This window comes from Alosa sapidissima, chromosome 7, assembly GCF_018492685.1.
Source record: "Alosa sapidissima isolate fAloSap1 chromosome 7, fAloSap1.pri, whole genome shotgun sequence".
Taxonomy (NCBI): domain Eukaryota; kingdom Metazoa; phylum Chordata; class Actinopteri; order Clupeiformes; family Clupeidae; genus Alosa; species Alosa sapidissima.
The window spans coordinates 38,215,433-38,242,445 of NC_055963.1; the positions used below are offsets into that span (position 1 = coordinate 38,215,433).

Consider the following 27,013-nt stretch of genomic DNA (forward strand, 5'->3'; position numbering starts at 1 on the left):
TTCAGTGGACTCGGCCAATTAGCCAGTTTTGTGCCTCACCCCTGCCGTCGTCCTCCTTAATGACTGGTCCCTCCGGTCTCCAGCTCAATATCATCGCACCTCCGTCGAACGACAGCGGTGACTAAACACCACTCATTTAATAGCAATAGTGAGATTAGCGATCTCTTAAATGATGTTCCCTGATTCAGTAATTGCAAAGACGTCCTTCTCTGTTTTGTAATGTAAATAAATATGAGATGAAATCTATTCTATTTGAGGGCAAGTTTGTTTTAGCTTATTTTCATTGTGGTCCTAAGGTTTTGGGCATTCGGCACATGACACGGATGTTTTTCCTTGAGTATACTACAAGTGAGCAATGTCAAAATCAATTGGGTTGTCGACGTTGTTGAATGTGGAAGGTTCCTAATCTGAATTCATTGAAATAAAATGATTTTTTTCAGAATTTCTTTGATTTAAATATTTCTTTGGTAATGTGTCGTGTAGGTCTTAAATTTGAATCTTTATGTCTTAAAAATGTTATCTTATAAATCTTAAAATGTCTTAAAAAGGTCTTAAATTTGACTTACTGAAACCAGCAAGAACCCTGAGAGAGAGATGGGGTGGGATTGGGAAATGACCCAGGCCACATGGACCACTTGCTCCACAGAATTTCATATGATAATGCATCAATCCACCAAAAAGTTATTCAATAGTAGGGTTGGGTATCGTTTGGGTTTTATCCGATACCGGTGCCTAATCAATACTTTTAAAATGGTGCCGGTGGCAAAATGGTGCCTGAACCGGTACTTTGTTTTTACAATAAAATGGCCTGAAGCATGAATTGCTTTTTTTATTGATAAGACAAATTTGAACGTGAAATCGAACTGTTATATTTAATTTACTATCAATATCTCATTGCTTCTACACATAATACATTTAAATGTTAAAACAGCTTGCCATGGATGCACACACAATAGTAAACTCTGCTTTCAAGTTTATCCATTGTAGGCGGCTTGCCATAAGGTATGTTAAAACCTCGTGTGATGCCTTGTATTTAAAAAAACCCCGCTAGATTTAAGTGGCACCGAAATGCGTCGGCACAGGTGCCATATTAGAATCGTGTTTCGGTGTATCTGGATGTGGTGCTATCAGAGCAAGACGTTAGAGATGGCGCATGAGGTGCAGTGATGCCTCGTATTTTAAAAAAACCCGCTAGATTTAAGTGGCACCGAAATGCGTCGGCACAGGTGCCATATTAGAACCGTGTTTCGGTGCCCAACCCTATTCAATAGACTAAACATATAGCCGTAACTAAAAGCTTTATGCTACATACAACGAGTGACCGACAGAGTGTGATGTCACTTATAGGCTACCAGAGATTGTTTTTGAGTCACATGGTTGCAGATGTCATGATGATGCATCATTCCACAAAATTATGTTTCTTCTCTATCATCAAGTTATTCAATAGGCAAAACATATGGCCTTAACTCAAAACAGCTGGTTTATGTCATTTTGATCTGTAAATTGCAGCCATGCTTAAATTCATGCTTAAATAGCATGTTTGAAAGTGAACTGCACTAGTCAGGTCAATGAACCAAAACACATGTCCAGATCAAAACAATAAATGATCTACTGAAAACAAATTCAAGCTTCTGCAATTGCCATATCATGCCCCTATTCCAAACCCATAGAAAATAGTGGTGAGAGTCAAAGAGGAGTGCAAGTGAGGATCTAGGCAGTCTGGAGTCTGGAGAAGAATGTGCTCAAATCCCTTTATTTGTAAGATAATATTATACGTTGTTTTATTGGCAAATGGAGGCTTAACAAGGTATTACAGGCAGGGGTGCCAATTTTTTCTTTTTTTTTCTTAATGAGGTATTTCCTCAGAGTAAATTTGCTTCACTTCAAGGTTGGATTTTCCTCATTGTTTACGTTGTGAGATTACAATAAATCATTTAAAGAGGATTTTTTTTACACCTGTTTTTAGTCAAATTCAGCAGGGGTGGCAATAATTCTGGAAGTTTCTACACAGTTACAGCACATGAAGACAGAAACACATGTACAGCGGGGTTGTGCACAATTCGAATTGCAATTCTGCTTCCTGTTTGCTACCTCAATTGAAATGCAAGAGAAATTCAAGAATTGAATTGGAATTTAAGAGCCAGTTTCAATTCATTTCTGGAATTTTGCACAAGCCTGGTGCTGCAAGTGTTGGTGAAGTACTATTTTGAATCTGAAAATAAAATATAATAGCATGGCTGTTTATGTAGTTCTGGTAAGTCAGGGCGTTTAAAATCACAGCATCATCAGCGTGCAGTAAGCATTTTGAATATTTACACACTTGACGGACATCATTGATGCATAAAAGATAAAGGGTCCAAGAATGCTGCCCATATCACAGACTAAAGGTTAGGATGTTGATTGATTAATTTTGACAACTTGCGACCTGTTCGTCAGGTAGGAAGAAAGAATGTTTCCTCTAGATTTTTTTTTATCAGTGGGGGCGGGGCGGGGCAGGCCAGCCTCCCCCCCCCCAAAAAAAAAAAAAATATTGCATTAACAAGAAGTAGAACATCTTTCTTAACCTCTATTTACACACTTATAGTACAGCGGCTAAGCACCAGAATCGTTCAGTTTTTGCAGAAAGCATGAAACTTGGCACAGTTATAGTACTACCCCTAGTGATCAAAAATTGAAATGGACTCCAACACATAGCGCCCCCTAGAGGCGGCCATCTTAAATTCAAATATGGCTACCATTCTTAATAGAATTGTTGATACAACTTCAAAATTAAACAAGATAAAAATAAGTCTTTTAAGTTTTAACCAGGGCTCCGAACCGGTTCAAGGAACGAAAACGAAAACCGAAAACAAACGGAATTTTACAGAATTTTACGAGGAGCGGAAACGAAAACAAAATGGTCTTCAACTGTTCCGGAACAGAAACGTTATTCTGAAATCCACAAAACCGGTTAATAACGGGTTTTTTTTCGTTCTCTATATATTTTATAAAATTTCACAAAAGCATATCCTAAGTGTTCTACTCGTTTGATTGTAGGCGAACAGCCTAATAATTTGATTTCTGCAGTTTGAAAAAAAAACGAATAAATGGACCTTTGGTCCAAATGTGTATATTTTGTCTTGCTGTTGTAATGTAACCTATCCGTCTGCCACTTCAGATTTTAGGCTAGCTCGTAGCGTAGGCTACTGAAACTGATTTGGAAATTGTTTGTAGCCTATGCGTAATAGCCTATTTTGCCTGTCCACGCCTTGTCGTTTTAAAGTCGGGATTTGAAATGTTGCAAATTGCAATTATAGCCTATTCTATGTAGAAGAGTTAAACGGGAAATTTGAGATAGGCCTTGTCAGCAACAGACAGGTTCATTTATAAACAGGGTTGAATTATAGCGTGTAGCGGTATAGCGGCCTTAAGAAGGAAAAAGTATTTTTGGGTGTTGGGCGCCAGACACTTACAAGAAGTGTCACAGAAAGAAATAGCATAAAAAGACCACTACCTCTACCAGATTTAACACAGCAGCTAGAAGGGACTAGGCTAATGCTAAACCTGTACGGCTAGCTCAGGTGAATCTCAGGAAAAGCAATAGGCAATAGAGACAGTGTCAATCATATACCAAGTGTATTAACCCTGAGCTTCAATCATCAGCAGGGGAATAATGACAAGACCCATATGAAAAGAAATAAGGTAATTGTGAAGCCAAAGTCCATCACTGGGATATCTCATAAAATAATAATAATGAAAAGAAATCAAACAATTGAGTCAGCAATCAATACGATTCCCACAAAACCCCAGGCTCATGTTCATAAGCAGTACACAGCACAACTCATTCATCACATAATCCATTTCAGTTCAGCTATTAATTCACTCCGACACAACCAGACAAAGCACACCCGACACCTTTAACCTCTGAATGAGTTCAGTGACTGATTCGTCAATCACCAGGAAGATAATTGCCGTCAGTATGTAGCATCAGACCCTGAGAAAACGTTTCAGTGTAGAAGAGCCCAAGTATAGTATCTGAATCCCCGAGAAAACGTTACAATATTGAAGAATCTATTTATAGTCTCTCAATCCCGAGCAAACGTTCCAGTGTAGAAGAGCCCATGTATAGTATCTGAATCCCCAAGAAAACGTTACGATATTGAAGAATCTATTTATAGTCTCTCAATCCCGAGCAAACGTTCCAGTGTAGAAGAGCCCATGTATAGTATCTGAATCCCCGAGAAAACGTTACGATGTTGAAGAATCTATTTATAGTCTCTAAATCCTGAGCAAACGTTCCAGTGTAGAAGAGCCCATGTATAGTATCTGAATCCCCGAGAAAACGTTACGATGTTGAAGAATCTATTTATAGTCTCTAAATCCCGAGCAAACGTTACGGTCTGTATCTTGTCACAGACAGCGACCAGCATACAGAAACGTACACAAAACAGCTAGGCCGATTAAACAGTGTGTGTGCAGCAATTAGTCACCTGAGAGAGAGAGCCAGTTCGCAGAGCAACACCCCGTAGTCCACAAGTGCTTCGGTAGCCAAGTTCCACGTTATAATCCGTTTGGACACCAGTCATCCCAAGTTTACGAGCCTCCGTATACTTTGAGCCGCTACTATTAGTGAGTCGTCCTAGTCTCACCCGCAAGCGAATTGGCCGCCAAACAAGAAGACTCGCAACAGTCTCAAAATCGAAATCGAAATTTGCTGCCTACATTATTGTCAGTGTTGGGGTTAACGCAACTACGCAAATCAAAACAGTGGTGAGATAATTGAGCCAGTAGAGAAATAACTGTTCAGAATTAATCTGTAGCCTTGGGTAGGCTTCTGCAGAAAACAATGTTGTTGCCGATTTAATACTATCTGGCGACGTTTTTAACAGGCTACGCAATAGAGGCTTAGACAACTATGACCCACGTTTTGGTTTCGTAAATTAATTTGCCCTACTTCTTGACTGCAATGTAGTCAATTGACTGCTTGACATGTCATTTTTATTTTTCTGTACAATAAACAAATACATCTGCTTTATGCCACAGAATTACATTCATATTTGGAACTTACATAGTCCAATGCATCGTTCGACTACGTTAGTGTTTCCCAAAACCATAGTAGCAACGAACGTTCGCAACCACTATCGTAAAGTTGTGTAGTTACAACTACACCTCTCGACCTGTGGTAGAATGCTAGAAGCATAGTTCCAGGGATCTTCATGTCAAAGACGTCACTGACGCCAGTTATTTGTTTGCAAATTAATAATTATAAATATATATAGGTTTCTAATTGATATTTACACTTCTAACCACCATACATCCATATTTTAAAATGCCCAAGGCAGACAATACATAAATTAAAAGTAAATTTGCAGCCATGTGCACGTAAGTAAAAGTCACACACTTGCAGATAATAATAATAAGGTGGTGCGCACTTTTTGACGAGTCAGCTGAGAATATGTAGCCTTTGATTTTCATGGAGGGGGGGGCCTTGTTAATTTACGCAAACCAAGCCAAGGAGGCTGATTCTGATTTTGATAATATGATCTGCACAAAAGCTAAACTTAGGTAAACAACTATGTCAATATTGTTGTCAACGTCTTAACCCAGATTCGAACTCTTGGACAGGGTACTGGTAACGGCGGCTGTCATCTGCCGGCCTTAACGCAATGCGCCACAGAAGTATGTGCAGGTGCCCGTTCACGTGCTACTAAACGTCATTAACCACCTTAGTTCAGACTACTGAAGTTTGGAAACTATCATGGTCCAAACTTACAGTACTATGTAAGTACGACAGTTTTGGGAAACAGTCGTAACTTACATGTTGGTTAGTTGAATGATGCATCCTGTTAGTTGAACGATGCATCCTGTTAGTAAAAAGCTAACCTCCGTAGTTGTACGGGAAACGCCCCCCAGATCAGCTTGTAGGCCATTAGCAATCTGTTTATTTTATTTTATGAAGCCTACACAGTATATCATATGCCACATTCTCACTTTCAATAGACAGATGCAATAGCCATTGGTCAAGTATTGAGTATAAAGCAATTAAGATAGTACCCTATACAAAAAGTACTTCATACTATCATAAAAATTCGTTAAAACGAATAGCATTTTGCAACTTGACAAAACACTGGATTAAATATCGTAGGCACAGGAGAAAACTTGTACATCCATTGGCCCGTGGGGAGATCACATGCCAGTTGCCTCTCCCTTCAGTATGACTTGTTCGGCTGTGAGCTTGTTTCGCCAAAAAAAAAAAACTATTGCAGATATCAATGCGTCTTTGTTCATGGGTTTGGCCTCACAGCAGAGGCTTAGACAACTATGACCCACGTTTGGTTTCATAATTTGCACTACTTATTGACTGCAATGTAGTCAATTGACTGCTTGACAGGTTATTTTTATTTTTCTGTACAATACACAAATACATCTGCTTTATGCCGCAGAATTATGCACTTGGATAGCCTATAGAACGGGCACATTTTGGAGAGAACTCACTCAAGAATCTGTAGGCTATTTGTGGCTGGTTACCAGCAAACAATGTTTAATGCATTAACTCAAGACGTCAAACATTTTCTAAACAATACAAACAGAAAGGATGCAGCAGGCAGCAAATGTAGAAGAGTCATTTCCAGTGGAAGAACAAAACTCTGAATGAAGCCCAAATTTATGAAGGCATATCTGGCAAGTTGTTATTTTTTGAAGACGTAAATGGTTGGGCTATAGGCCTAGTTTGCAAGAAGGAGACATAAAGCGTGAGCATGCCACACTATCCACAGCTGTGGTAGCGGGGGTAGGAGGATTACTGTTAGCGCAGGATTTATATCAAATTCTTCAACAGAAGGCCTGCCTCGAATGCAGGCTTGTGGTTTGCGCAGCCTACAGTAAGTAGGTCTAGTGAGTTAGGAGTCCTCTAGACTTCTTTTCAGCTATCTCAGAGGTGGAAAGTTGCGTTCGTTGGGGGCAGGGCCGGGTTAACAATTCATAGAACCTTGGGAACAAATGTCTGATGGCCCCCCCTGCCCCCCAGCCAACGTGAATCGGGCGGTCAGTTAATAGGCCTATCATGAAGATTTGTATTGCCATTTAAGGCACGAGCACATCTGTGAGGCCAAGCCTCACCAAGTAGCCCGTTTGTTTACAAACAAACATTACATTTAATTAAACTGCTTATAGGCTATGCCGAAATAGTTTCAACATTTTGAATATCAGTGTCAGGTGAATTAGGAAATGCCTTATGGCTGAAAGCTGCTTGGGATCCCCCCTGTCAAGCAATAACCATACAAAAAGTTAAAAACAGATGACATGATGCGCATCACTAACATAATGCGCAAATAATATAGCCTAGATATTCCAATATATTCGAATACATGTGTTTATTTTAGAGGGGATATTCGAACTTAATTTTTGAGCAATTTTGACAGCCCTAGTCCACTGTAGGCTACGCCAATCGTCTATTAACACCTTCCACTAACCCCGGTGAGTGGGGGTCGCTATAATGCGTGTGAAATAGCACCATTGAGTAGCCTATGCGAAATAGCCTTAAAATCATTCCGGTGTTGTGTGCCTTCTGGTTTCTCCACCTACTGGTTTCCTTGCGCGTGCATGCGCTGCAGCAGTTGTCAGACATTCACAAACAAGTTGTTTTAGGCGGTTTGAAGTCGCTTTTCATACGCCATGAGCGCTCGGCTACATTACAGCCACTCGGACAAAAGACATGTAAAAAATATGTTTTGAAAACTAGCATTAAACTGGATTCGATCCCGCAAAAGCAACACACGCGTGACTCTCTCTATCCTGATTCCCTACTCTTTGAGCCAACTAATATGTTACGCGAATCAATTAACTATTGTAGGCTACCATTAATTAATAATGTAGGCAACACCCAGGTAACATGTTGTCCAGGCTATCTGAAACAAGGGGTTGCCTCTCATCTACAACAACTGGTTACGTTGGGCTGCTACAGTCGTCAGTGCACTGTGCACAGTAGGCTTATGCTACTCTTTGTGGTTGATCAACTAAAAATAAAAGATGTATTTGGTGATGACGTTATTGTAGGCCTAGTAGATCTAAATTCTGAGAAATTAAATGGTACGAGAAACGATCTACATAGCGCACCAGACCGCGATGTCTTCAAGGGTTGAATGAAGGGAGTTTGCAAAAATTAGTGTATTTTTCAAGTCAATAAACATTCTTAATTTTCGAATGTCTTTGTCAGGGAACATCTGACTTTTAAAAAACATAGGCCTGGTAGTCGCTCAGACAAGGAGTTATAAGATAAAGGCAATACCATTTGTGTCACCTAATGCAGTTCAGTGAATTAGCAAGATACCATCAGAAGGTAACAATCATAAAGCACAGTGCGCGCACGCTCTCTCCCCTGCGCATAAAGCTGTCTGCGTGTTGTAGGCTAAATTTGCGTGAGTTCTTTCTATCTGCTTACTTTTGTGAGTTGCGACCACCTAGGCTATGTTATAGACGTTCTATGAGTTACCAGTGTTTAGCTGTGTCACAAAACAATAAGCTTTGTCAGACTACTTTTAAAATGATATTCAGGGCTATATACATTTTAAACATTCGGGGCTGAAGACCCGACAAAGCCTTGCGTTAATTCTTCAGGTGGGAATTGTCAGGAATTTTCATACGAGAGACGCTCTCATTGGTGGTTAGTATATGAAGTAGGGAATTGACAGCAACATATCCAATCACATTATGAGAGATGCTGAATTTAACATAAACTGCGGTTTTTGATTTTAAATGAATGTAAATTTAGCCGGGACTGTAAGCTGTCACACGTGGGTGCTCGATGTTTTCAGTGGGTGCCCGAGAGACGGAGCATCCACGGTATTGGCGCCTATGACAAGCGTATCTCGCGGTTGCGTCCATTACAAACAAACATGCAATGTGAACGTCTGGGATTGGGAAGAGCACTAAATGCTCTACTGAATAAGCACGAAGTCAAACCTTTAAATGAAAAACACTCTTTAATAATCAAAAAAATAAACCGCTAATGAAGTAAACTTGTGACCATCAAAAATCGTTTATCGCCTGTAACTCCGTGATAACAGGACGTAACAGGAAGGCATTTGGCTGAGCAACGGAGTTTAATATGCTCTATATTTTGTCCAAATGATGTCTGTCTATCATCGTTGCACTCGGAGAAAACCAGAATGTTTAATTTGTCCTGCGTTTCTTCTACGGCTGCAAACGGGATTCACTCGCAGTTAACCAAATATTTCTTTATTAGGGCAGGGCAGGCATATTTCTGGCTATTAAATTATTTCTAAACCAGTCTGCTAAAGTTTGTAGTGAAGTCTGTGTAGGGTTTTCCAGGCTCCATTTCTTTTTACGAGACACCCTGCTCACTTGAGCCATCTACCGGTTGTTTGGGTTGTTGCAGCGTCACACTGGGAAAATACAAATTAAAGTCGCGTGATACCGCGTGATCCCACGTCCGGACCGCGAGTGAAGCTGGCCAAGTCGAAGCACTGCCCACTGTATTCTAAGGTAAAGTCCACAAAAATAGACTTGATAGGCCCGCCAAACACTGCCGGAACTTTAAGAACGAACAATATTTTGCGTTCCGAACCGGTTCAGGACCGATATGTTGGTGGCGGAACGCATGCAAGAACGAAAACGTTAAACATAGGCCTACCTGAACCGTTCGGAACGGAACGTTTGAAAAATAATTTTGTTTTCAAGCCCTGGTTCTGACACTCAATTTTTTCAATAAATTTTTTTTTTTCAATTGTTGGCCATTTTGAAATCCAATATGGCGGATACCAAATGTGAAAATATAGACCATCTCTATTGTTATTCATGATAGAAATATCATTCAAAAACAATTTCAAGTTTGAACAGTCATTTTATCACATGACAACCTCAATAATATATGATGAGGCATCAAGTATAATCTGGTATATAATATAAGATTCCAATATGGCCACTATGTGTAAGAAAATAAGCCAATTATTCTACATCTTGGTTAATTGAAGTAACTACCTACATCATCAATAAATGCTTATTCTATCTTCTTCTCTTTCTGAGCAAACCACTGCTCAAAAAATGATACACTTTAAAAAAATAAAACAACAGATCTCAATGGGGAAAAAACATCATGCTGGATATCTACATTACATTACATTTGGCTGACGCATTTTTAGCCAAAGCGACTTACAACCTGGTAAATAGTTTAATGCTTTTAAAACAATTCTCTCAACAATTCTAGAACAATTTAAAACAATTCAAATAGATAGTGTACAATAGGGAAAACTGCATCAGTGAGTGCTGTTTTTATACAGTCAAGTCAGCTGGTAAGTGCTAGAATTAGCTAGTTGTAAGTAGTTCTACTTAGGAGATATTCTCTGAAGAGCTGGGTCTTCATGAGTTTTTTGAAGATAGAGAGGGATGCCCCTGCTCTAGTAGGAACTTGTAGTGCGTTCTACCAACGAGGAACGACAGATGAAAAAGGTTTGGATTGACCTGAGAGTACCGGTGGCAGAGCTAGACAATGTTTGTCTGAAGAGCCCTACGGTCAGAGGGTAGTATATATGCCTGTATGAGGGCATTCGAGTAGGTGGGAGCAGTAGGTTTAGCTGGGAGGACCAGCAGTTTGGTTTTTGAGAGGTTTAGCTGGAGGTGGTGTGCCTTCATCCATGTAGATATGTCTGAGAGGCAATCCGAGGTCCGTGCCGAGACCAAGGGGTCATCAGGTGGAAAGAACAGATAAAGCTTTGTGTCATTTGCATAGCAGTGGTATGAGAAGTTGTGCGAATGGATAATTTGTCCCAAAGAAGTGGTGTCCTGGGGGACCTCTGTGGTGGGATGGTGAGGTGCGGACAACTGTCCAAGCCATGATACGTTAAACGAGCATCCTGTGAGGTAGGATTCAAACTGATATGGACTGGGTAATATGTTAGGAACAAAAGGATGCCACTAAGTTATTTGGGAATGAAAATGATCAATCCACAGAGGACTGAATTTAAAGACCCCCCGAAAATCTACGTGGAAAAAATGACGCCACAAGCTAGTCCATTTTGCTTGAATTTCAGCGCAGCAACTCATGATGGTACTCAGTAGTTCGTATGGCCCCGACATGCTTGATGGCATCAGGGCATGCTTCTCATGAAACGGTGGCTGGTGTCCTGGGGGATCTGCTCCCAGATGTGGTCATGGCCATCACTGAGCTCTTTGACAGTCGGTGGTGCAACCTGGCGGTGTTGGATGGACCAAAATATAATGTCCCAGAGGTGTTCAATCGGATTTAAGTCAGGGGAGTGTGGGGGGACAATCAATGCCTTCATTCTCCAGGAATTGCCTGCACATTCTCGCTACATGTCTCCAGACATTGTTGTGCACCAGGAGGAACCCAGGGCCCACTGCACCAATACAGGGTCAGACAATGGATCAGAAGTTTTCATCCTGATGCCTAAGAGCAGTGAGGGTGCAGTTGTCTTGCCCGTAGAGGTGTGTGCGTCCTTCCAAGGATATCCCTCCCCAGACCATCACTGGCCCACCACCCAAACCAGTCATGCTGAATGATGTTGCAGGCAGCATTTCACATCTTTAGACGTCACATGTGCTCAGGGTGAACCTGGTCTCATTTGTGAAAAGCACAGGGCGTCAATGGCGAACCTGCCAATTTTGTATTCTATGGCAAATGCCATTTGAGCTGCACGGTGCTGGCCAGTGAGCATAGGTCCTTCCAGAGGCCATCGGGCCCTCAGGCCACCTTCATGAAGTCTGACAGTGTGGTCAGAGACATTCACACCAGCGGCCTGGAGGAGGTCATTTTGTAGGGTACAGCAGGGCTCCTACTGTTTGTTGTTGCACAAAGGAGCAGATACTGGTTCTGCTGCTGGTTTAAGGACCCTCTACCATCCTGCCCAGCTCTTCTAGAGCAACTGTGTCCTGGAATCTCCTACATGCTCTTGAGACTGTGCTGGGGGACAATCAATCCTTGCAATCCTTCTGGCAATGGAACGTATTGGTGTGCCATTCTGGAGGACATGGATTACTTGTGCAACGTTTGTAGGCTCCAGGTACTGGCCTATGCTACCAGTAGCGACACTGACCCTAGCCAAATGTGAAACTAGTGAAAAATCAGTCAAGGAGGATAAAGATGGAAAATGTATAATTTGCCACCATCTCTAAAACCATTCCTGTTTAGATAGATAGATAGATAGATAGATACTTTATTGATCCCTAGGGGAAATTCAAGGTCACAGTAGCATACAGACAACATACACACACATTCACTAACAGCAGAAAAAGTAATTAAAATTATATAATATAAAAAACACAACTAAGCAATAAGGACTGTAGGAGATAAAGAATATACTAAATATACTAAAATACAAATTATACTAAATAAAACTTAAATTTAAATCAATTCTAAAAAACAGTATCCACATAGTGAGTGATTAATCAATCAGGTGCGCTTGCAATGACTGAAGCAGGGACTGAGCCTGTGGTCCTCTGTGCATAAGGTAAGGTAAGGTGCTCTTTGTGAATGAGTGGCATGGTGACGGTGCAAATGAGTAAGTCAAACAGTGCAACAGTGCAAGAATAAAGTCTATATATTTACAGACCTATCTCCCTTCTTCCTTTCTTGTCAAAGTTTTTAGAGAAAGTGGTCTTCAAGCAAGTCTTGGACTTAATATATCAGAACAACCTGCTAGACCCTATGAGAGTAGCATTGAGAGTAGCTCATCTAAGTTGCTAAGTCATTAGTATTCATTCTACTAGACTTATCTGCAGCCTTCGATGCTGTTAACCATGACATTCTCCTTTCTACACTATCTGAATTGGGATATCTAGGAAACCCCTTGACTGGTTTAAATCCTACCTTAAAGGGCACAGGACCTCACCACAGGTGTGCCTCAGGGATCGGTATTAGGGCCCCTACTTTTCTCTATTTACACACTTCCTTGGGTGAGACCATTCGCTCCCATTATTAATTTGATTATTACTGCTATGTGGACGATACTCAACTTTACCTGTCTTTAGCTTTTGGTGTTTCCACCACAAAGCACACCCAAGGACTGGGCGCTGAACGCACTAGCAAGTGTCCTAAAAGTGCTGGTTCACTGACTAGCATGAGCCCTAATGTGTCAGGAGGGAGCTAAACTCATAAGGTATTACGTATTTAAATTAGGTTCATTGGCAGGCATAATCATTTTATGGGATGCAAAATGTTAAACTACAATAAAACAAAATGGACCTTTTCAAACAATCACTATAAGCCTTAAAAGAAACTTTAGCATATGCTAATTGACCCTCCCACCTCAATTGAATTAGGCTAACAGTAGGATGTGTTGGACTGGCTTATGTACTAATTTATCTAACTATGACTGGGTGTATGTACTAATTTATCTAACTCTAGGATAGAAGACAAAATAGCTAATTTCCCAAAAGGCAGCATGTTTCTTTAAGAGACTTGACAGACGCTAGCATCCATGGGTTTTAGCCTCCTTGCTAGCATGCCAGCCTCTAGGGGGCAAATTAGAAGGATTGAGCCCAGGCAGGTGCAGGGTGTAGTCACACAGTCAAAACTTCACACATAGCCTAAACGCAGCCCAGTTTTTGACTCAGTGTCAGAATGTATGGCTACTTCCTTAAAATCCAACATGTCTGCCATTTTAATTATGCATGATTGTCTCATTATGTATTTTATAATGCTGAAAGATGGCTATAGACACATCATATTATGTGTTAACCCTCTATACCCCAGTGGAATTCTACAACAATGCCCCAGATTCCTGGGAATTCTAAGAGAAAAGGGCATTTTGAGAAACATTTCAAATAACCAAGAATAACTAAAAATCTAATGAAAAGTGTCAATTGTAAGTTTCTTTCAGTTTAAAGATTAGAAATTGCTCTTTCAAATGATATATGATCCATTAAAAATTATATATTCATGTTTCCCATAGACGGCCATAGGCCTACTCACTTACAGTCTCAAAGTTTTTCACTAACAAAAAGTTATAAATATGGTTCACATATTTCTGTATTAGAAGCTGGGAAACAAGATACTATATGAGTACTAATTTCATTGAAATAGACTGGCATATCTTGCACTTATTTGGGATTTAGCTGGACAGTGAGCCTTAAAGCTAAAAAATGATGAGGATATGAACTAACGTAGGCCATGAAGCATAGCGCATGAAATCGTGACTCATTTGATAAGCATGTCACCAACAACAGGGACTGTTAATCCTGACATGGATTTACGTTTTGTTTTATATGCACATCATGTTATATAATTTATCTAAACTTGATCAGTTGATGATAATGAACCTGTTGCACTCGTTCACTAACCTTCAACCTATCCTGTGCTAACATTACGAGTCTCAGACTAACGTTAACGTTACATCAGTGAAGGTAGCAAATTAGCAGGCTTTTTTGTAATCACGAAGATGACGAGACATTGGCCTACTTGTATACAAATACATTTTCCTGACATCCATAAGCAGAAAACACAACGGTGGTTCCCGCTTTGGTTATTAGTCAACAAAAACTCATTTAGAGAGACATACATAAGTAGTAGTTTGCAATAACTATCTGTAAGTGGGATAACGATAATGTTAGCTTTACTGTACATGCCAGAAAGGGGTAATGTTAATGTTATGTGTTAAGATATAACTGCAAATAAACCTGGCAATAAAACTTTATTGTTAATTAGGCCATGACCCATCATTGAATTATGCCTATATTTTGCTGGTGCTAGCTAAACTCAAACTGACTTTCACAGTGACAGCCATACGATTTTTTTTATGCCAGAGAGGCAGCCAAGTCAGTCATGACAAACGGGAGGATGCTAACGTTAAATTTATTACACTTTCATGTTTTTATTTTGTCATTTTCTTACATCAATATGATCGTCACTTACATCAAAACATTCTTACATCAATACCATCTCTTCTAATGAGAAAAGACGCGGACGCTTGTTAGAAGCCATAACTCCAGAGGCACCGTAAGTCCTCAGCCGGTCAGTCAACAGGCTAAACTCAAAAATACCGGAGAAATGTCAATCGCGACCTAGCCATTTAAGTGTGTCAAAATAAAAGTCTGGTGTTTATTTATCCACTAACGCTGTATTATTTCATGTATGAAGGTTATACTGTAGCATATGTCTCTTTAAGAATTGCGGCTGGCCGCGGCCGTTACAGGAGAATACAGAACGGCCGTCGACGGCCGCTACGGGGTATAGAGGGTTAAAAGCAGCATAGCATTATAAATGTAGAAAAAAGGGCATATTTTGGTGGCCATATTTGAAGTCAAGATGGGGGCCACTAGGGGGCGCTATGTGTTGGGGTCCATTTCAATTTTTGATCACTAGGGGTAGTACTATACCTGTACAAAGTTTCGTGCTTTCTTCAAAAACTGAACGATTCAGGTAAAAATCTGGCCTTAGCCGCTGTACTATTACAATGTCTCTTTGACTAATTATTTACACCTTTTTTAAACTAAGACTCATAAGACCTAGGTATAGCATATGGCTTAATTTGGACCAATAGCCTAATAATAATAGTAACACGGGGGGTCCGGGGTGTGTCTACCATGGGATTTTTTTTTTTAAATTCTGGTTGCTAATCACATAATTGTAACATGATTTGAGAAGGACAGCATTCAGGAATAGGCTACTAAAGATAGGCCCATATCTTCTGTCTGACTCACGTCACGTTGCCCCATGCATTAACCACATGTCACTGCTTGACTAAGTGAAAAACATACTGAACATGGACATTGTCATAGTTCACGTTGACAGTGGAGAAAACAGGTAGCCTACGTTTTATGCCAACATGTTATAGAAACCGACCACAGCCTTTATTTGTTGCAAATCATCTCTATTACTTTCTTTGGTTATAGTCCGTGATTCATTCACATTAACTGTTCACAGGTCAAGTTCACAAGTTCATATTAAACGTTTTTGAACGTGTGCCGTCGCCACATTTGCCAAATTGTTATAATCCCATTTACCTTTGTTACTAACCTACCAGTCGATAAAAAAGTAATTACCTGCATCGAAACACGATTAAGTGCGCATCCAGGGCTCTCAAGTTTTGAAGTTTGCAAGGAGTGAGACTTTATTTCTCAGGGGGGAGGGGGCGTGGCATTGGCACAGTGCCACGCCCCCTTCCCCCCTGATCGAAGTACATGAAAGTCCTACGTCTGCTTGAACTACTCGTGGCGCCACACCACTTCCCCCCGATCAACAGACCCACCCTCCCCATGTCCCATCGACCAAGCTTCATGAGAGAGCACAAATTCCATTATTTCAAACACACTGTTTTATTTATTCTAGAACCCTATAATAAATAATAATCATAAATTATAATAATAATTTCACCCAAATGGGCCCTTTGAACAGCAGTGGCTCATTCTGCTCTAAACAAACAGAAAACAACCAAATGAGAAAAAACACATTTAGCCCCAAAATGGTCTCTTGAACAGTGGTGGTTCTGTCCGTGTGTGTGTGTGTGTTCGGAGTCCTTTCCACACTTGTGCTGGATCACCCTCCAAGAAATCAGCTTCAACTCTGTCTCTATAGCGCCGCTTAGCATCTTTAATAGCTCTACGTAAACTATAAGATGCTGCTTTGTAATCCGTCATATCCCCTGAAATAAGCCCAGCTTTATAAGTCATGGTGCGTGTCTTTAATGCCGTTCTCACTTCTCTATCCACCCATGGCTTCTGGTTAGGGAAGCTTCGGATCAAATATGTCTCCATGCAAGGTAGTGTCAAGCAGCAGTGAAGTGAAAACCTTATCATGCAGGTAGCCAATGTTCACGTCACCTGAGTCAGACAGAAAACGGGCCCTGCTTGCTCTGTTAAAGTTTGTATGCCCCTTCCAAACTGCGTTAAAAGGGTGTATTTAACAGCCAGAATTTCGACACCCCCGAACCCCCTGTAATATTATCAGCACCACTTCTCACAAAATACGGTCAACGTCCCTGCTACCGGTCAGAAATATGACAACTGTTGTCCGATCCGTTTAATGAAAAAGGTTGGGAACCCCTGCTGTAGACTGTTTGGAGAGCAGAGATTAAACAGCTGCTGGAATTAATTTCTGTGTGGACCTGAGTTATAATATGACATAATGGGGGGGGGGGTTGATATTGTGCACAGGGGGCAATATCTGTTTAATCCGTCTCTGGAGATGAGAGAGAGTTCTCAAAAACAAAGGGAGAAGCCGTGGCAGCCTAACTCTTGGCAGTGGCGCCGCCAGCCGTAATCCAGTACGCACTGTGTACAATTTTTCAACAGCTTTATTCATGAAATCATTCAATATTACAACAATAAAAATAGCTTGTGTCCTGCCTTAATTTAAACATGCTTCGCGTACAAATGATAGCCTATGTTTAGGGCAAAGAGAATGGACATCTCAACATAAGGATACATTAGAAGAGGATTGGTGTAAACTTTGTCACGACATGATAAGCAGTTCTGGCGCTTAAAAACGTGCGTTCCATTTAGTCATAAATCATTCAAGCGTAGTGCTCGTTATGAAAAGAAAACAGCAGCTTGGGGCAGTCGTGGCCTACCGGTTAGCACTAAGGACTTGTAACCGGAGGGTTGCCGGTTTGAACCCCGACCAATTTGTCCAGGCGGCCTCGGCTCCATACCTGCCAGATATGGGCCAGGTAGCAAGGGAGATGATTGTAGACAGAAGCAGGGATTCCGACAGCATGCAGGCTCACCGTGAGTCTAGGACTTATCAATTGTTTGTTTGTTGTCCATGTAAGAAGGCTTTAGCGGCCAGCCACACAGCACAATTCACAGCCACCTGCGATGTCCATCATTCCCGCCATCGTTATATTATACAGCACTACAATGTTTTGCACATATTTAGTCAATCCATTTGATGAGCTACTTTTATTGAGTTCCGTCCCTGAAGTGTAAAACTATAGATCTCAGCAATGATACCAACAATGGCAAATAATTAATAACACATTTTTGTGTCACTTACTTGCAGCATACTGAAAGATATATATCAGGGCAGTGGTAGTGTAGTGGTTAAGGAGATGGGCTAGCGTGCAGTAGCCAGAAAGTTGTCGGTTCAATTCCCGGCTTCCACCGTTGTGCCCTTGAGCAAGGCACTTAACCCCAAGTTGCTCCGGGGACAATGTGATCCCTTGTAATATAGCTGACATATGTAAGTCACTTTGGTCAAGAAGTGTCTGCTAAATGTAATGTAATGTAATGTGAGTGGATTTAGTCTTTGCCTGCCTACTATATGTTTACATGTCATATCTAACTCAGACCTTTGCATTTCAGTGGAAACTGCATTGATGGGCAGTCCATGATGCGATATCGGCACCTGCAGAGAGATATATTACAGCTGACAGAGGTGGAAGGGAAATTGGATGAGCTCATTTGCCAATGTGACTTACAGCTTCAGCTTCTTACAGAAGACCCACAGAACAAGAAATATCCTTTTGAATACATTTTCCTCTTGCATATTTTAACACTAAAATGTCTCCAATTGTTTCATGGCAAGTATACCCTGCTGAGTTATTTGGCCTCCTCATCGCTTGCACTTGTCTGGCACTAACATTTCAAACAATGAAATACAAAATGGTGGAGCTGGAGCACGCAAGGTGTAGACATGATAGTGAAAAGATAGTGCACTTCCCCAGTAAGTGTGCCAAATTTCAGTGCATATGTTTCTAAAGCCATAGAATTCAAATGGCAGAACACATAATATGCATAATAATAATTATTAAAACTAACCCTAACCTTAACCCTAACCCTTGCCTAACCCTAGTGCCTCCCATGCAGCGCTGCTTGGAATACGACGTTGGGGGCTTAAAACACCAAACACCAAACACTGACCTCAACCCCATGGACCAGTATAATCAAGCTACCTGCTTTCTGCCTCAACAGAGATTGGCCACATAATTTTTGCCCGGTTAGGGTACTGCAACTGCGCTTTCTACACATAGGCTCTCCCACTGGCTAGTGCCATCACTCTTGCGTACAAAGCGTCAGTGTGTCTCCCCCCAAATGCTTAAGAGCACACTCCACCAGGAGCGTAGCTGCCTCCTGGACAGCATGGTATCTATGGAACAGATATATTTAAGTGTGAGCTGGGCTTCAGGAAATATCTTCACCTGCTTTTACAATCTGGACATCACTAGATCATATGTGACCCTGCGGCGAAACCAGTCGCTTTGCGCACAGTGCTATTTTGAAAAAATTCACGATAAACAAACGTACGGGTTAAAATGTCGAATTTCACGTTTTCGCATAATTCGACAGTATACAGTCTACACTTTCATATTGTGAACAAATCTCACGGATAAACATAAGTTTTGACTGTTAAACCCTGACTTTATTTAGGTGAAGATTAAACACATTAGCAGTCATTCCCTTTGTCCACGCCACTATAAGGTTTTACGGTAGAGCTAAAATTGACTCATTACTCGTTACTCAATGTGTCAGCTCTCTATCGTTCTTGGCAGATACCGAATATGAATGTGAAAGACTTGCCTTTCACTTTTAGAAATATCCTGGCGTCATTTTACGGACCAGGAGAAGTTTTCCATTCAAAAGTAGGCCTATACACAAGCTGTGTACACAGAACTTCCTCTTCCCTTACTTCCCCCGAAATACATTAATTATATTCTATAGTGACACCTTATGATGTCAGTAGGGGGCAGAAAAAGACACTCACTCGGTTGATGAAACTGGACATAGTCAGTCATCCGCTTCAAAGTCATGCTACCGTAAGGCTAATAATAGCTGTGTCCTCACACTATCGCATGTGACAATTTACTTAAAAAGGTGATTTTCTCCTCTTCTGGCGTATCGTGACAGGAGGACCATGCCAACTTTGGATGTGGTTATCTTAGTGATACTTTTTGCAATACCCTCGATATACATATCGTTGGAAAGCTTAGTTAATGGCCGTTCATGTGAGCACAATAACTTAATTTTGTAAATTTTACCAAAGCGACTGGTTTCGCCTTGCAGGGTCACATATGTAGTCTGCTCTGTGCTTTCAGCCTCTCGCATGTGAGAATTCTCCTGCGCCAGCTGATCTGCCACTACTTGCTAAAGATTGACTAGTGTGATGTGCCATTTTCTATGTACTGCATGTGTAACATCATTGACTACATTGCTTAAATTCAGTGTCAGCAGGCTACCACTAGCCTGGAAAATCCATACCTAAATCCGAAAGATTAAGGGTCTGGCTATGAGTAATGAAAATGGCCCAACTCGAGGGGCGGCACCAAGCATGCATTAACCAAGCATGCATAAATATCACTGTATGCAATTGGAGAACACTACGACCGATGTTTACTGACTGATTCCAGACTTCGATGTTGCAGCGCTGTCGTCAGCTGTTTGGCTAGCCTCTGGCCTGCCTATATCCGATACACCGATGTGATTGGTGCAGCTCGGCTCCATGGGTATAGGTAATGAGCATCATTACTCATCGCCAGAGTCACCCGCTGAGCAAATTCAAATTGTGCTCTCGCAAGAACTCTGGATTTCAGGGGTAGGCTACCACAGCCATTGAAATTTAATGTGCTTATGTTGAACAACTTAGCCACAGGTCGCTGATCTCACCCAGTGATGAACATTCTGTTTGCACGCTCACCAGACTGCTTGCGTCAGACAACTTAACCACTCTTTCTGCGCACTCACCACATGCTTATTGATTATTGATCGATTGTTGATTATTCCAATTTTTGAGCGGAGAGAACTCTCCCCACTTGGCCATCTCTCATTTTTAAAACTTTGTCTTTATTATAGGGTTGTCAAGCAATTAAAAATAATGTAATTAATTAATCTAAAGTAATTGCATGCATCCATTTTTTGCTATGAACATATTTTAAAAACAATTTTGCCAGATGAGTGAATCAATGAAGAGCCAAACCAACACTGTAGACTTTAAATTTCAACATCTCTCTCTTGTATTATAAGTTCATCAGCATAGTGCCTGGTGTCAGATTTTTAGCATAAGTGCAAATGACTAAAGTTTCCACTCACTGTCAATGACTTGTGCTGTACCCCCCATGATTTGAATTATTTTGGCCATTCAAACATGTTGTAGATTTTTAGGGCCCGAGCACCGACGGTACCGCCGGTACACGATACCGCCCTCATATGGCCAAAAAGTGTTTCAGAAATGTTCTTTGCTTAAAATGAATAATCTGAAATTTCTCAGGTTAATTTATATTATGATTATGATGACACACAATGGGCCTGCCTTGCATTGCGCCCCCACCTGGCCAAGCAAGTAAATGTGCCAGAAAATAACATGCAAAAACAAATATCACAAACATCAAATATGTACATTTTACAAATGCACCACGTCGGTGCTTTTGTAATTGATGTAAATGAATCATTGTAAATGATTCTGAAATGTCACGGGTTGCGGCCCGCAGGTGCTCGGGCCCGCCATTGCCGCTTGCGGCTATATTTATTCACATAATTGCTATGTTGTTGCCTTTTCTATCCAGTAGCTGGCAGTCCAGGATAAGAAATAGAGCAGTTCAGTTCAGTAGTTGAGTAAAAAAAGATGAAACTAAACAGTAGGAAAAACGAGACAAAGAAAAGCAGCGTACAAGTACGAACGGAAATGTAATGTGTTAAGTTATTGGAATGGAAAGAAATGTCACCACCTTCAACTACTACTACTACTTGTGAAGAGATTTTGTTTTGCAGAAACGTGTGAAGAAAATGTACAGTGGGCATCACTTTCAAATGGCCACTTCAGTCGCGTATTACGAGGCGTGAAGCTGCGTGAAGCTTTAGTACCACTTTCAGCCACTGTGCGTCGCTCTGCCACTGTACATCGCTCTGCCTGCCGCCTCTTCTGAAAAAGCTCGATTTACCTCGATTTAGGCTACTTGGGTATGGCTTAAGGCTTGACTACACGATGGTAACGGAAATCGAAATTTGCTGTCTACATTATTGTCAGTGTTGGGTTAACGCAACTACGCAAATCAAAACAGTGGTGTGATAATTGAGCCAGTAGAGAAATAACTGTTCAGAATTAATCTGTAGCCTTGGGTAGGCTTCTGCGACGTTTTTAACAGGCTACGCTATAGAGGCTTAGACAACTATGACCCACGTTTTGGTTTCGTAAATTAATTTGCCCTACTTCTTGACTGCAATGTAGTCAATTGACTGCTTGACGTGTCATTTTTATTTTTCTGTACAATAAACAAATACATCTGCTTTATGCCGCAGAATTACATTCATATTTGGAACTTACATAGTCCAATGCATCGTTACACTACGTTAGTGTTTCCCAAAACCATAGTAGCAACGAACGTTCGCAACCACTATCGTAAAGTTGTGTAGTTACAACTACACCTCTCGACCTGTGGTAGAATGCTAGTAGAAGCATAGTTCCAGGGATCTTCATGTCAAAGACGTCACTGACGCCAGTTATTTGTTTGCAAATTAATAATTATAAATATATTTATAATTGATATTTACACTTCTAACCACCATACATCCATATTTTAAAATGCCCAAGGCAGAAAATACATAAACATAATTTCACTGCATTTCTTACTTCCTTACTTCTTTGGTAACTATATGCATGTGACAATAAACTTCCTTGTATCCTTGTAATTAAATTAATTTGCAGCCATGTGCACGGGGGAAGCCAAGAAGGCAGATTCTGATTTTGATAATATGATCTGCACAATATAAACTTAGGTAAACAACGATGTCAATATCGTTGTCAAAATCTCAACCCAGATTCGAACTCTTGGACAGGGGACTGGTAACTGCTGTGCAACGGCGGCTGTCATCTGCCGGCCTTAACGCAATGCGCCACAGAAGTATGTGCAGGTGCCCGTTCACGTGCTACTAAACGTCATTAACCACCAGACTACTGAAGTTTGGAAACTATCATGGTCCAAACTTACTTTACTGTACGGACTTGGTCAGCCTATAGAACGGACACATTTTGGAGAGAATAGAGAATGTACGCACGCAAGAATCTGTAGGCTATTTGTGGCTGGTTACCAGCAAACAATGTTTAATGCATTAACTCAAGACGTCAAACATTTTCTAAACAATACAAACAGAAAGGATGCAGCAGGCAGCAAATGTAGAAGAGTAATTTCCAGTGGAAGAACAAAATGCTGAATGAAGCCCAAAGATATGAAGGCATATCTGGCAAGTTTTTATTTTTTGAAGACGTAAATGGTTGGGCTATAGGCCTAGTTTGCAAGAAGGAGACATAAAGCGTGAGCATGCCACACTATCCACAGCTGTGGTAGCGGGGGGTAGGATGATTACTGTTAGCGCAGGATTTATATAAAATTCTTCAACAGAAGGCCTGCCTCGAATGCAGGCTTGCCCAAAAAAAGGCCTGTGGTTTACGCAGCCTACAATAAGTAGGTCTTAGTGAGTTAGGAGTCCTCTAGACTTCTTTTAAACTGTCTCAGAGGTGGAAAGTTGCATTCGTTGGTGGCAGGGCCGGATTAACAATTCATAGACCCTTGGGAACAAATGTCTGATGGCCCCCCCTGCCCCCCAGCCAACGTGAATCGGGCGGTCAGTTAATAGGCCTATCATGAAGATTTGTATTGCCATTTAAGGCACGAGCGCATCTGTGAGACCAAGCCTCACCAAGTAGCCCGTTTGTTTACAACTAACATTACATTTAATTAAACTGCTTATAGGCTATGCCGAAATAGTTTCAACATTTTGAATATCAGTGTCGGGTTATTTAGGAAATGCCTTTAGGCTGAAAGCTGCTTGGGATCCCCCCTGTCAAGCAATAACCATACAAAAAGTTAAAAACAGATGACATGATGCGCGTCACTGACATAATGCGCAAATAATATAGCCTAGATATTCCAATATATTCGAATACATGTGTTCATTTTAGAGGGGATATTCGAACGTCATTTTTGAGCAATTTTGACAGCCCTAGTCCACTGTAGGCTACGCCAATCATCTATTAACACCTTCCACCTAACCCCGGTGAGTGGGGGTCGCTATAATGCGTGTGAAATGGCACCATTGAGTAGCCTATGCGAAATAGCCTTAAAATCGTTCCGGTGTTGTGTGCCTTCTGGTTTCTCCACCTACTGGTTTCCTTGCACGTGCATGCGCTGCAGCAGTTGTCAGACATTCACAAACAAGTTGTTTTAGGCGGTTTGAAGTCGCTTTTCATACGCCATGAGCGCTCGGCTACATTACAGCCACTCGGACAAAAGACATGTAAAAAAATATATGTTTTGAAAACTAGCATTAAACTGGATTCGATCCCGCAAAAGCAACACACGAGTGACTCTCTCCACCCTGATTCCCTACTCTTTGAGCCAACTAATATGTTACGCGAATCAATTAACTATTGTAGGCTACCATTAATTAATAATGTAGGCAACACCCAGGTAACATGTTGTCCAGGCTATCTGAAACAAGGGGTTGCCTCTCATCTATAACAACTGGTTACCTTGGGCTGCTATAGTCGTCAGTGCACTGTGCACAGTAGGCCTATGCTACTCTTTGTGGTTGATCAACTAAAAATAAAAGATGTATTTGGTGATGACGTTATTGTAGGCCTAGTAGACCTAAATTCTGAGAAATTAAATGGTACGAGAAACGATCTACATAGCGCACCAGACCGCGATGTCTTCAAGGGTTGAATGAAGGGAGTTTGCAAAAATTAGTGTATTTTTCAAGTCAATAAACATTCTTAAATTTCGAATATCTTCGTCAGGGAACATCTGACTTTTAAAAACCATAGGCCTGGTAGTCGCTCAGACAAGGAGTTATAAGATAAAGGCAATACCATTTGTGTCACCTAATACAGTTCAGTGAATTAGCAAGATACCATCAGAAGCCAAAGATCATAAAGCACAGTGCGCGCGCGCTCTCTCCCCTGCACATGAAGCTGTCTGCGTGTTGTAGGCTAGATTTGCGTGAGTTCTTTCTATCTGCTTTACTTTTGTGAGTTGCGACCACCTAGGCTATGTTATAGACGTTCTATGAGTTACCAGTGTTTAGCTGTGTCACAAAACAATAAGCTCTGTCAGACTACTTTTAAAATGATATTCAGGGCTATATACATTTTAAACATTCAGGGCTGAAGACCCGACAAAGCCTTGCGTTAATTCTTCAGGTGGGAAGTGTCAGGAATTTTCATATGAGAGACGCTCTCATTGGTGGTTAGTATATGAAGTAGGGAATTGACAGCAACATATCCAATCACATTATGAGAGATGCTGAATTTAACATAAACTGCGATGTTTGATTTTAAATGAATGTAAATGTAGCCGGGACTATAAGCTGGCACACGTGGGTGCTCGATGTTGTCAGTGGGTGCCCGAGAGACAGAGCACCCACGGTATCGGCGCCTATGACAAGCGTATCTCGCGGTTGCATCCATTACAAACAAACATGCAATGTGAATGTCTGGGATTGGGGAGAGCACTAAATGCTCTTCTGAACAAGCACGAAGTTAAACCTTTAAATGAAAATCTCTCTGTAATAATCAAAAAAATAAACTCTAATGAAGTAAACTTGTGACCATCAAAAATAGTTTATCCTGTAACTCCATGATAACAGGACGTAACAGGAAGGCATTTGGCTTAGCAACGGAGGTTAATATGCTCTATATTTTGTCCAAATGATGTCTGTCTATCATCGTTGCACTCGGAGAAAACCAGAATGTTTAATTTGTCCTGCGTTTCTTCTACGGCTGCAAAAGGGATTCACTCGCCGTTAACCAAATATTTCTTTATTAGGGCAGGGCAGGCATATTTCTGGCTATTACATTATTTCTAAACCAGTCTGCTAAAGTCTGTAGTGAAGTCTGTGTAGGGTTTTCCAGCTCCATTTCTTTTTACGAGACACCCTGCTCACTTGAGACCTCTGCCGATTGTTGTAGCGTCGTTGCAGCGTCACTGGAAAAATACAAATTAAAGTCCGGTAATCCTGCCTGATGCCGTGTGATCCCGCGCGGACCGCGAGGGAAGCTGGCCAAGTCGAAGCACTGCCCACTGTATTCGATTTAGTAAGGGAGTTAGGGGTTAGTTAGTTACTTAGTCGGTCATAAGGTAAGCTAAGTAAACAATACGTTTACAAAGTGAACTTTGACAAGGTTGGCAGCTGGCATTATTATCATCAAGAGGTGTGCTAACTCGTACCTCCGGATTGCTTTGCATTGAGGTGATACTTCAGACTTGACGGACGACCTCCTATGGTAGGCAACGGTAATTCCTGCAGAAATAGTAAAGAATGATGCTCTGTCAACAGGAGTGGTCTGGGAGTTTTTTAAACATAGTCTAAATGACTTAGGGCTGTATTTTGCACTCTGACGCATGGCGTAAAACTCGTTTTCCACCCAACGCAAAGTTTAATTCCTTATCTTGCACGTTTATTTTTTAAACAATGTGCCCAGGGGTGTGGTAATTAAAAACCTAGGGAGTGGCCTGGCGCATTGTCTAAAAATCGCTATTGTACACCTGGTCAGAAGTTTATGGCGAGTTGTTTATACTGTATGTTATTTTAAGAGCGCATTGTCAACAGTCATATTGGCAGGTGCACGCACCATCCTTCTATCATCCATGAACGAACACCAGCGCACGTCCATGCATTACAATGGGAAACATAATTAGAATAAAGATATTACGAAATACATATCACAATGCATTTGCAAATTGGTAATGACAGTTAAAGCCCCCCTGTGTAACATTTTCAGTTGTTTGTTAACTAAATCAACATTTACCATTCATAAATGTGGCCTCATTCATGTTTAATTATGACCACCACCAATTCGAAGCATACCTATTGGCTTAGAAATCCTCATTTAAATCTACATAGCACAGGGGCGACTAGCCGTGTACATGCGCCATGTTAAAATACCGGTGGCCAGCAAGGGACATAACACGCGAATACAGCTCAGTCTTTGGCGTCTGGATGCATAGAAAAACATTAGCTTGGATTCATCTGCAGAATTTCCCTACATTTAGCAATGTAAGTTACGAGCCCATTTTCTACAAGTCATATCTTCCTAACAGTCCGACATTGACATTGTATTTTCCAACGAAAT

General features: G+C 41.0%; 1 protein-coding gene across 2 annotated transcripts in view; it reads left to right on the forward strand.

The window, feature by feature from the left end:
• Positions 1–27,013, forward strand: part of e2f1 (E2F transcription factor 1) — a 106,227-nt gene that overhangs the window by 45,479 nt on the left and 33,735 nt on the right. For both annotated transcript variants that reach the window (XM_042098238.1, XM_042098237.1), the window contains exon 4: positions 18,256–18,408. In XM_042098238.1, coding sequence (XP_041954172.1) covers positions 18,256–18,408 — 153 coding nt within the window. The remainder of the gene's footprint in view (positions 1–18,255; positions 18,409–27,013) is intronic.